The sequence below is a fragment of the Drosophila kikkawai genome, chromosome 2L (assembly GCF_030179895.1).
Source record: "Drosophila kikkawai strain 14028-0561.14 chromosome 2L, DkikHiC1v2, whole genome shotgun sequence".
Taxonomy (NCBI): Eukaryota; Metazoa; Arthropoda; class Insecta; order Diptera; family Drosophilidae; genus Drosophila; species Drosophila kikkawai.
The window spans coordinates 9241157-9253560 of record NC_091728.1 but is presented as its reverse complement, the minus strand read 5'-3'; the positions used below and the strand labels follow the sequence as shown (position 1 = coordinate 9253560).

The following is a 12404-nucleotide window of genomic DNA, read 5'->3' as shown; positions in this document are numbered from 1 at the left end:
AGCTAGTGGGTACATCTAAATTAGTTAATGCACAAACACAACCTAATAACGTAGAGGGAAAGGCGACTTTGAATTTTCTTTTGTGCCCAACTCTGTTCAATATAACCTTTGTTCCTTACCTGTCCGTTCACACCCTTATCCTCGTCGGTGGCCACCACCTTGATGACAGGACTGCCATTGGGAGCTCCCTCCTCCACCTTGGGGTAATAGGTACTGCAGTCCTTGAACACCGGCTTGTTGTCGTTGACATCGGTGATGAAGACCACGACGACTGCGGTCGAGGTGTGGATCGTTTGGTCGCCATTCACACAACACGATCCATCGTCCATGGCAGTGACATTCAGCTCGTACTTGTCCCGATCCAGAGATATGGCCTTGTTGTGCAGTCGGATCACACCGGTGATATCCTCGATGACGAACTGGCCGGACGAAGTGCCGCCGCCAACGAAACCGAACCTCACATTGTCGCCATCCTTGTCCGAGGCCACCACTGTGGTGACCAGGGTATTGGGGCCGGCATTCTCATCCACATTCGGGGTATACACCTGCTGCGAGAACTTGGGCTCCTCGTCGTTCTTGTTCTTGGTGTAAACGCGAACCGTGGCCGTTCCCGACTTGGCCGGTTCACCCTTGTCCTTGGCCGTGACTATGAACTCGTAGTAGGCATTGTTGTTATCCGCATCCAGTTGCTTGTTGTTGACGATAATTCCATTTGAATCCACAGCAAAGTGGTCGTCGGAAACCAGGTACTCGATTTCGGCATTCGATCCGGAATCCGCATCCATGGCTTTTACGCGGAGTATACTGGTTCCCAGGGGAATGTCCTCGTCCACATTATGAGCCTGGTAGTCGGGTAGCTCGAATTTGGGGGCATTGTCGTTCACATCCGTAACGCGAATAGTGAGCTGAAAAATACATTTTCAATTTAGTTATATATATATTTTTTTAAAGAAATTAATAATGAAAAGTATGGTCCAAGCTTTGAATATTTCTCCTGCTTCATTTTAATATTGCTGCATTTTATTTTAAATTCACTTCCATCAGACTTTTTCAGCTGTCTTTTTCAGAACTTTCACAGGAGAAATACATATATCACAAGGCTTGCGCACATCTCAGCGGGGATTTCCCCAATTCACTCACATCGACGGAGGTGGAGAATCCGCCAGAATCCTCGGTGGCTGTCACAATCAGCGAGTAGACATGCGGCTGACGCAGATCCTCAAAGTCCAACTCCTTGGCCAACTTGACAATGCCCGATGTGGGTCCAATGTTAAAGGTGCCGGCTCCCTGGCCCTGGGCCTTCAGCGTGTAACGGATCTCGCGGTCTGCAAACGACTTGGCCTTAATCGAAATGATGCTGGAAAAGCAGGAGAGGGAAAGCGGAAAAGTTAGCAGCGGGAAATGTAAAATTTGCTTGCATATTTTATGTCCATCCAAGGGCCACTTCAAGTCCTGAATGTGTGTGTGTGCTTGTCACTCGCTCCACTGCCTTTTGACAGTTGTTTTCCCATCAGAATTTCAATGAAGACCAACAAACGCACACACAGACTGTGCAGGATAAGCAGACACACAGACACACACACACATAGAGTACCCCACAGTCTGGTTCACATTGTTATGCATAACTTTTATTGGCAGCCCCACAAAATTTGCATACACTGGGGCAGAAATGCTGACTTAGAATTATGGCTTCACTTCTGGGATTTGCAACTGTTGGACTTTTGTAAAACTTGAATACAAAACTCAATCGGACTATCGAAATGTTTGATATTTACTCTATATGGATATAAGTTTTATATCTGTCTTTAAGTTGAGTTTTGGATTAGAATTAAGTTTTTGATAATAATAAAATTATTGGAAAATAAGAAGGATTATAAACAGATTTTTCTTTACAATTTGAAAACAATGAAATAAAAATTAAAATATTTGCTAACTTTCCTAATATGTGTGTATCTGTCATCCTTATTTAAGGCGAACCAATTTATTTTTAAGTTTTCCCCACATTCCCGATTTTCCCCAGTGCTTAGCTTCGACTTACTCCGAGTCCTTTTTCTGGTTCTCCGGTATCTCAGCCTCATAGCTGGGCATATAGAACTGTGGGGCCCGCTTGCCACCCACAATCGATAGGCGTTCCTCCGGTGTGCTCTGAAATCGGCGATCGTCGACCTTCCCGTTCTGATCCTCGGCCTTCACGTACAGGACATACTCCATGTCCAGCTGGAAGAGATCCGTGCCCCGCGTCCTCACCACGCCAGATCGCTCGTCCACCTCGAAGCGTCCGCCAGTTCGATCGCGAACGATAAAGTAATGGATATTATGATCCGTATCCGGATCGCGGGCCTGGAGAGTAAACACCGGTGTGTTGGGTGGTGCGTTCAGTTGCACCACAGCCTGCATGGGCAGCGGCCGATTAATGAAGTACGGCGGCTCATCGTTGACGTCCTTCACCAGGATTATGACCCTCTGGTTATCCGTGTACTTGATGCCAGCTGGAAAAAGGGAAAATGCAAGGAAAATCATGAGAACATGGCTTTTCTGAGTGGCTTGTTTGTATTTTTATGCCCTGTGCTTGGATTGCCAAAACTTTTGCCTTTTGTTATTACAACTAATGGATAGTGGTTAGGGGTGTAGCTTTGTCGGAATAGGGGTGGTATCACCCCCTCCTCCCTCACCCCCTCACTCCCTTTTGTAATTTAAGGCTCTTGGATTACAGTTAAGACCTTCAAAGTGCAATCAGCCGGAAAAGCAGTCTCAAGGCAAGGGCAAAATGTTGTTGTTTAAAAAGCTGATAAAATTGTTACAAGTTCTTGATGGTAAACGTTATTATTGACTGACTTAAGGACTTTTTAGACATAAAAAGTATTAAAGGTTTTGTGAAATCTTAAGTCATAACATTTATATTTGGTTATTTACTCATTAGTTTGAAAATTGTTTCTAAAAGTTATGAAAAGGTTTATTAACGCTCGCTCATTTTATACATTCTTATCCTTCCCAAATATATTTATAAATATTTGTAAAGGGCTTGGTCTAAGCTTATTCAACGTTGGCAACTTATAATTTCCACTAAACATGCACCCAATAAATTTCTCCCTCACAAAAAATGGTTAAACTTGAAAAAAATCAATATTAGGCAGTAAAAAGAGAAAGGTAAAGAAGTAATGCAGGGGTCGCATTTTTTCTTTTGTTGCAAAAAATGTCTGCACCGGAAAATTCCAATCATGTTGTTGTGTTCTTCCTTGTATTTCTTTTTTTTCTGAATTTTATTTCTTTGTTGTTGTTTGGGGCAAACAAGGGGAACCACCGAACTGACGGACGCTTATTAGAGGCGTGTATGTTTCGTTGTGTTGTTAAGAGGTAAGTTGGATATATTTTTATAAGGAAGAGTTTATTGTAATTAAATAAATCCAAATAACCTTTAAACAATATTAAAATAATATAAAAGTCTATTAAATAATATCTAAATATGTTTGTGTATATTTCCAAAAGTCCTGTAATGCTTGTAACAAACTTGAGGTATCATGAAGTCTATAAACTTTAAACTTCTATTTTGAAAAAGAAGCAATGTGGATGGTGGGCGGTGGATGGTCGGCAGAAGTAGCAGGTAAATAAAGCAGACGATTTACCTGCCCCCAACTTTCACACAAAGGAAATTCGAGCGCCTTATAAAAAAAAGGGGCAGCGAGAAAAATAAAAAAGAGAATGAAGGATAAAAAGAAGTGAACCAAAATGGGGGTGAAGCATGTGTAATTTCTCAAGAGCAGCAAAGTGAATTGTAAACAGGTTGGAAAGGCTAACCCTTAACCCGTGTAAGCAAATATTGCAATTGAAACAAAGACGCAGCGAAGTTTTCAAATAACACGGAAAAAAACTCGGGGAAATAAACAACATTTTCGCTCAACAGATTGTACAGAAAATGCAACGAAAAAAAGTTTGCTAGGAAAGCACATAAAGAAAATGCCATGGATCGGGAGGGAAACTCTGAGAGGGCCAGAGAAAGTGGGGGCAAGTGCAAGTTGGCAGAGTTATTTGCTGATTCTTGCCAACTTTTGTTATTTCCCTGCCAGCTTGGCATTGTAACGCTTTTCTATGGCTTATTGTGCTAGCGCCAAGCAGGTAAAAAATTGCAAAAGAAATAATGCTATACTACTATATATATATATATATATATAACTCGAAATTTAAATAATATGGAGCGAGCTTTATTGTTATGGCTATGTGTGAGGCGGCACTAATGTGCACTGGGATTGGGTTTTTCGCGCTGAGAAAAGCAGGAGCAGCAGCAGCCAACATGGCGGATTTCCGTGGCGACAATGCACACGATGGCCGGGAAAATGGCTGCGGGAAAACGGGGAAATAAAATGGAAAATGCCTTTTGTGGCCTGACAGAGGAATAATGCGAGTGTGTGTGCGGCAGGATTAAAATGCGCAGAGCGAGAAGGATTTTCATTATGTTCGGCGCTACAACAAGCATGAATAAATGTGATTTGTGATTAAGTTTTTCGTGAGGGAAAATACAGCTTAGTTGAACCATTAAAAGCAAAAAGAGAGAGAGAGAATAATAACGATATTTTTAAAAATGGAATAGTATTTAAAAGCTCCTTAAACCAATTTTATAGTGTATAAAATACCTTCAAAGTTCAAGGTTTCTATACAAGTTTCATTGAACTTATTCGCTGCATAAATGTTGCCATAATGAGCCATCTTCTTCGTCACTTAGTCCCAAACACATTCATTCATTTCAATTTAATAAAACTTCTTGGCACTCTGCGACCCCGTTTTTACACACCCCTAAACCGCTTTCATGGCTTCCTCTTTCTTATCAGAAAAGCCATATACTCGTGCATATGCACATTAAGTGACTGTCACACGCGATGCGGACTGAGGAGAGATCCTTGAGGAGTCAAAACCATGCAGCTACTATACTACTCGTAATCACTGCCAAGGGATGCCATTTCCCACCCACAGCCGCTCCGAAAACTCCCCTTCGGAGTCATAGCCATTGTCATCATAAGCTAGCCAAGGGGATGCAGTGGCAGTGGCTCCGCTGGGCGAGATCAGGGGGCGCTTCGAGCCCAAAGAGCGGGAGTCAGGGGGTCGCACACAGAGGTTAGCACTAAATGCAACGCCCAAAAGCAGACGGGAAATATTCTGTAACGGCTTTGTCTCCATTCCCGTTTGCATTGCACTTCAGACGCGCTTTGAGACAACAATGAAGCCAGAGGGAAACACGGTTGAAGGGAAATGCCTTGAAATACTAAAGGGAAATGAAGTTGAGAAGAATTTGAAGAGTAGCAAATACTCTTTCGAAAATAATTCCCTAAAATTTTGTAAGCCATGTAAAATTTTTTATGAATTTTTGCTTCAGTTTCCTGAATTAAATTTAGAAAAAATTGAGTTTCGCACGGAATAAAATTTAAATACAGTTTAGAGTTTCTCTAATTGAACTTGTATACCAGGGAGCTTTGAAAAAGGAAGCCTTAGTCGCCTGAGGTTAAAGTTTTCAAGAACTGCTATAGCTGCACCTATAGCTGTCCCCCTTTTCCCGTATCTCTCCATCTCTATCCACAAACAATACAAAAGTCGAAGGGAAAAAGTGCGAGACTGTCGTCGTGGATAGGAAAACAAAGCAGCTTATTGTTTCAATGGATTAAGTAGAAGGCAGAGCCCAAAGTGAGAGATGCTGCACTGAGCCAAAGAAATAAAGGGAGAAAGAGAGGAGAATATAAGCGCGAAAGAGACGGGGAGGGCAGCTCATCACGGCTCAGACGATGATTTTTAGGGGATGTGGCTCAACGTCTGTGGTGGCTTTTTCAAGTGGGTGCCAGCTTGAACTTTTTCAAGTTCCTTCCCCCTTACATTTCCCTTTTTTCACCCACATTTTCCAAACCCCCCTCACAATTCTCCACCACGCCCATAGGCTCATTGCCTTTGCGGAAGCAAACCAATCTGTGAGATGTGAGATGCGCGAATAAAAATTGAATTTGTTAGGACAATTGACAACTGTGCTACGTGCAGCATTGATGTAATTTTTCCAACATAAACACAATTTGTGCCTTTATATTGCGACGACCTTTTGACATATGAAAGTCAAAGAAAGTTCAGAATTTAGTGACCAGTTCTTATTTTTTATTTAAAGGATTAGTAGTCTGATTCGGAAATTAAATTAAAATCTTGGTAAGATTATTAAATATTGTAAAGTAAATCCAGAATTTTTAAAATAATGTATTTTGCTAGCTATAAAATGACTAAAAGCGTATTCATATTTCCGCAACAAATTATGAAATCATTAAACTTGCACATTTCTTTATTTTGGTTATCAGCCACTCGCAAAATGTTCTCGATTTTTCACCACAATTTAACGGCAAGTTAACTTTTATGACTTGCTTGGGGGACCGTGCCTTTTGGGAGCTCCCCCCGCAACCCCGGAGCCCGAACAATTGACACCCCACGGATGTTCAACATAATCAGGAGGGTCAAAATGCGGTTCGGTTCGGTTCGGTTCGGGGCTCTCGGCTTGATTAAAATGCAGTCAAGTCGAAACTTTATTCCAGGTACGCCCTCTCCAAATGAATTTCTTCATTTTCCTCTGCGGCTTGAATGGAAAAAACTTGGGAGCAAGCAGGGCTTGCCAGCGGTATAAGTATGTACGTGCAAGAAATACAAGTACAATGTTGAGCAGTTTTCCCTCTGCCTGCCCCCCTTCGAAATATTTTTATGGCTGGTGTAATATTTTCGCCTTTTCTGGGTAGCTGAGAGCTCTTTGCCTTTTTTACGGCCATCCCTTTGCCATGAACTTAATGAAGCTGTTAACAATGGATTCCGGGGAATCCGAGTAAGAAAGTAGGAAAAGACCATTGCCAAATATTGAACATACATACTTATTGATTGAAGCGGGCGATGAGAATCGGAGCTAATTCGGATTGAAGTTTCTGCGCGCTTTGCCATGATTGCACTGGAGAAAAGTGGCAAATATCCGGCGAAAAAGAAACAGAAGCTGGAATAATCGAATCAGAGAGCTTGAGCAAACTCAAGGGGTTCCCTTGGACGCAACAGCAATCGATGGATAGCCGGCTTGCAGTTGAGGACATGAGTCCAGGGGAAAACTTTGCGATATAATGAACTAAGAAGTAAGTTTTGTTTGCTTTTTGATAAATTGTTTCTCTTGAAGAAATTGAAAGATTGCTATTGTGTGCTTTGGCTTATCTTGTTAAGAGAATCGTAAGAATTTAATTTTAAACACCTATAAAACTTCTTAGGAACCAGTTCTTTGGCAGCGCTAAATGCAAATGAATTATTAACTAGCATAGTCGCTAAAACTAATATCTTGCTCGCAAACCTGTTTGCAGATTGCCATGCTTAATGAAAACATTTTGCGGCCTTTAAAAATTTGTCAAGGCACAGCCAGATGGCAAATGCCAGATATGCAACCCAAGAGATACAGTCTGGGGAGTGCACGCATCCGAGAGATGCAGCCACAGCGTGAAGCCCTCAATTTGAGATGTCAGTTATTGAGTCATTCAAGAGCCAGGCAAATGAGTTAACTCCCGGACACAGTCTGAGGGGGGAAGGGATAACTGCCTACTTTCGAATGCAAAGATATGCAAGACTGCGAAAAGCAAGAGAAAAACATCCGATGTCCTCCTCGCAGCCTCGGTGGCTCTTGGGTCCGAGTTTATCTGGCAACAAATTGGCAGTTGCAGATAAAGATAATGTTATGACTTCTGTTGCCACCGCTGGCCGACACCTGGCAATTCGCCGTAAAACCGTACACTTTATCAGGTGTCATATTTCGCGCGCACTGCTTCTGATAAATAAACTTGCAACTTAAACACTTTCCGGGGAGACAATTTGACAGGCTTAGAGGGGACACATTGCACACCCAGCCCAGACACTTTAATTGCCAATTTCAGCGTAAAAGAAGGATGGGCAAGGAAATATTACCGACATTAATAAATTAATTTGAGGGGGAGAGAAAGAGATGACAAAGGGACATACTCAAGAGTGCCAGCTCAATTAAAGTGTACGCAATAAACTTGGGATTGGCGGGGATAAATGAAATGAGAAAATATATATCGCTTAGAAGATGCCAAGAGGATATAATTTCATATTCATTTAGCTGATATATCATTAACAGAGTGGAAATATTATCATACTCTGATTTTTCTTGTATAATTACTAATAATAATATTATTATTAAATTTACTAAAGCCCGCCTTGCCAAGTCCTGATGAGGTGCGACAATGCACTCGAAAATCACTTACATTTTCAATTAACTTTTCTCACTACAGATTCCCCGTGGAGGCAACCTATCTTAAAGCTAATCAAACTTGATAAAAATCCATTGTCCTGTCATCCTTTCACCGTTCTCTGTTCCGGAGCCACCTGTCTGCCCGGATTTTTTTCCACCTAGACAGTCTTTTGCATACACAAGCAAATGAAGTGAAATTGCGCACATGGCGGACATTAAGCGAAAATTAATGAAATTTTCCTATGGCATCACCTTGCCTGCCTGCCGTCTCCAGTGTAGACGCAGTTTTGCGGAGCTTTATCACCGGGTTTTGCTCCCCAGCCCCAGCTCCAGTTCCCAGAGCTGCTGCTCATCCAATCCGTTGTTATCCGGGGGCTGTCGTGAGCTTGATTGAGTTTGATGGCGATTGTGCTGCGCCAACTGCGCTGCCTTGATTGCAATTTCAGCCATGATGTAGACCTGCTCCGACTCCGCAGATAGCCAGGGGCGTGTCGTGGCACGCCCCCCTTGCATACCAATCAGGGGAGTAGCAGTTGGCCCCCATCCGCATCTCAGGTGGCAGTCAGTCATTTAAGGCCTCTGGCAATGGCACGAGACATTAGTTCTTTTTTTTTCCGCCTTTGGAGCTCCTGGATATTTTGTCTCCTTTTTTTTCCATGCTCTTAGTTAAGCACAGGACTTTGGCTTTTGATTGATGAACCAGCCGAGCAGAAGATGGCTTTAAGTTTTCCCCATAAATTTCACTTTAGTTTTTAGCCGTCAGCTGCCAACGGAGTGACATAGAAATGCACTGAACTGTGGACATCGGAGATAAAATTATGCAAAGGGAAGCATAAATGCACAGGACGAAAAAATGAATATTGGTTAGACTTGAATTTAGAAAATGTAGGCCATGCACAAATACTGCTTTAACATATTTAAATCTATCTAAATGGGTAATACATTTATATAGAAAAATGTTGAATTGAAACGTATCTATGTGCCATGTTTTTCAATAATCTAACTTGCTTTTTCTCCCCCTTCATAGAGTTTGTGGAAAATGGTTTCTCCCTTCGATATCAATGATTTGATTGTTGCCATTCCCAAGTGGTGCATAATTCAAGCTCTCCACGCCACTTCATTAGGGCTTCCACCACAAATTTCCCTCCCCTACCGAACCCTGAGGCAAAGTTTAGCCCTGGAAAAATTATAGTTTCTACCATAACCATTACCGCATTTAATATGCATTTTTATGAGCCTTACTTTCCAATAATAATAAGCAGCAGCTACAGCCATAAGGAATAATGTGGCCCTCACACACACACACACAGGCACTCGGAAGAGAGGCATTCACCCAGATAAGGAGAGCACACAAAAGTATGCTATGAAAATTGTAATCATAATCGTAAAGCTTAGCCCGTATACGTTTATTCCGCTGCCTTGTGATTTGTGCTTCGCATGCGCCGCATACCAAAATCCAAATAAAGAGAAAACCCCAACGGAAATCTCTGCCAGCCGTGCCTGACATCGAGCCAGTGGAAATTGCTCAAATTAAATGCAAATTCCGAAAAATATTTAAATGTTTCAGCGCATTAAGCCATGTAAATTGTTGTTGTTGTTGGACTGACACGCACTTTCCATTCAATAAAACTGCGACCACACAATGGCACATCAATTTACACAGACTCACACACAGAGGGGAGAGTAATTGAAGGGGAAGGAGGCTGGAAAAGGAGGCCTGGCAAGTGTCCAGATCAGGCAGGAACATCTGGCATGTTGTCATTAAAGGCCAGCAAACTGACCTCCCAAAAAAAGCAGGCTGAAAGCCTATGATTGAAAGAAAAATATGTTAGCTTTATATCTTTTTTAACAACAAAATTATATTTTTTTATGCTCTAAATATATATTTTTAATCTTGTTTGAAGCTTGAATATGTCTTTATTACATTAAAAATATTACGGACACTTTCGAATTTTTACAGCCAAACTGGAAACAAAAAAATGTGATCAACTATCAACTAAGACTTCTTCTTCTTAGAACAAATTTGTAAAAATTAGTTTTCTTCGAATTCTCATATTCAAGTTTCAATATAAGTGTGATCTTCTGATCTCCCAGTGTTCACTGTACAGGAAACCAATTCGATTCATTGGGTTCCCATCCCGACCACTTGCCACACACACAGAGAGTATCAACAATGTCGAGCGTTAAATGAATGACAGTTGGGCCACCTCTACGAGTGCGAGCATTTTGCATTTTAATGAGTAAACACTGAGAGGCCAAGGGAATGGTGCCCGAATCCAGGAGTAGTGGAAACCGGAGGGAGTTCAGCACTGGACGCCCCATGGACATGGAGAAGGCAATGCTGGTGTGAATACCGCAACGCTGCATATGCAAAGTGTGATTGGTGCCCGCCAAAAAAATAAAAGAAAAGTATATATTAAAAGAGTACAGAAAAAGGAAAGCAAGCAAGGACACTCGTTACCCGTTTTCAGCGAATTCCTGGTATTTTCCCTCGGTTTTTGTTATGGTTGCAGCCCAGCTGGGGAGTTTAGAGGACCTCGATTTTCAGCGAACAATTTGTATTTGCAATGTGAAAACAAAATGGCCACCGAACACGGCCAATCCGCAGGACTCAGGCCGTACAAAAAGGAAAAAGCCCCATCCCTTGGGGACACCTGCTGTTTGATTTGTGTTTTTCTCACTCAAAAAAATAGTCGCTGGTTTTTTTGTGTTCATTTTCACCGAATGGCCAAGGCTGTTAACAGTGAAAAACACTGTGCTAAATATGGTTTTCAGTTCAGTTCAGTTTTGCCATGCTCTTATTTAAGTCAGACCATTTCCCCTGATTGTTTTTTTTTTTTTGGGTAGAGGGAAATTATTTATTTCGCCCGAGCAAGCAAATGTTTATTGGTTTAGCTCAGTGAAAGTTTGTTTTGCGATTTTAAATTGTGTTAACTATCTGTGAAAAAACTGCCTGACTTATTTATATTTAAACTGAAAAGATTATACAGTTAAGCAAACAAAGTTTAAACTGAAATTGAAAATGAGTTTTTCTATAATGTTTAAAAATCTAATAATTTGCAATAATATTAATTAATTAATTTCTTTCTTTTATGGTTCATATAAACCTTTGATAATAAAAAAACAAAATTTGCATCTCCTGTCAAGTTCACTTAACTTATCCAGTAATTTAATTGTTTTGTCATTCAACCGTACTTAAAATTTATAATTAATTGTAAGGCAATTTATTGTTAAGCTATGCAACATAATAATGTGACAATTGCCGGCGGCTATCCTGACGGACAAAGCCTGTTCAAAAAAAACTTGATCAATATTTCCACTTTAGTCTGGCATTTGACATTGATGCGTTTGGCTAATTCTCTGAGAGTCCGCCGGTAATCAAATTCATTGACATGTGAAATTTTCACGGATCACTTGGCGGCTGCGGCGGCAACCCACTCAAGTGTGAAGATTTTGTGCGTTAACTTTTCATCAGGAGCCAGCGATTATTATTGCGGATAGCAACTTTATCGCTCTTGGGTGTGCTAATTGGACCATGACGTGTGTGTGTGTGTGTTCACTGGGCGACAGCGACGCCCACGAAACCACAAATCACAGACTGTGAACCGTGATAAATAACTGACGCAAGAAAGCGTCAAGCTGAAATTGCCGCAGGCCAATTGTACTCGCAACTTGCCGACTCCTTGGAAAGGGATCCGGGGATGGCAGTGCCACGCCCCTCAGTATATCGTTAACCCGTTTTTGCAATGCAAATCGAGTTGCCTGCCACGCACAGCAGCGCAGAATGGAAGCGAATATGGAGTCCATGCCGTTCTCCGGGGCTCGTGTGCACGGGTTCTTACGGGTTCCGTGTACGGATCCGGGTTCCCGTTTGCCGCCCCAGCTATGGTATATTGTAATAAACGCAATTTGTATCATGAATTATTACTGCGGCGAACTGGCCGAACGGATGTGCGGACTCAACTCTGTTCAGTGCGATTCTTAGCAACGAATAAACTAAGGGATACTCTTCCTATAATAATTTATTTGGTGGAATTTATTCAAAAACGGAATATTACATTTCGCGTAGTAAGCCTTAAATTATTTTCATCTTTTCCAAATATATTTTCTTTACTGTGAATTGCACCTCAAAGTCCACATACCCTTCCAAAGCCAT

At 41.6% G+C, this 12404-nt stretch overlaps 1 protein-coding gene across 8 annotated transcripts in view; it reads right to left on the bottom strand.

The window, feature by feature from the left end:
• Window positions 1-12404, bottom strand: part of CadN (neural cadherin) — a 111868-nt gene that overhangs the window by 78141 nt on the left and 21323 nt on the right. For all 8 annotated transcript variants that reach the window (XM_041776210.2, XM_041776213.2, XM_041776215.2 and 5 more), the window contains exons 3-5: window positions 2039-2489; window positions 1141-1357; window positions 120-905 (exon numbers count right to left, since the gene is read on the bottom strand). In XM_041776210.2, the coding sequence (XP_041632144.1) occupies window positions 120-905; window positions 1141-1357; window positions 2039-2489 (1454 nt within the window). The remainder of the gene's footprint in view (window positions 1-119; window positions 906-1140; window positions 1358-2038; window positions 2490-12404) is intronic.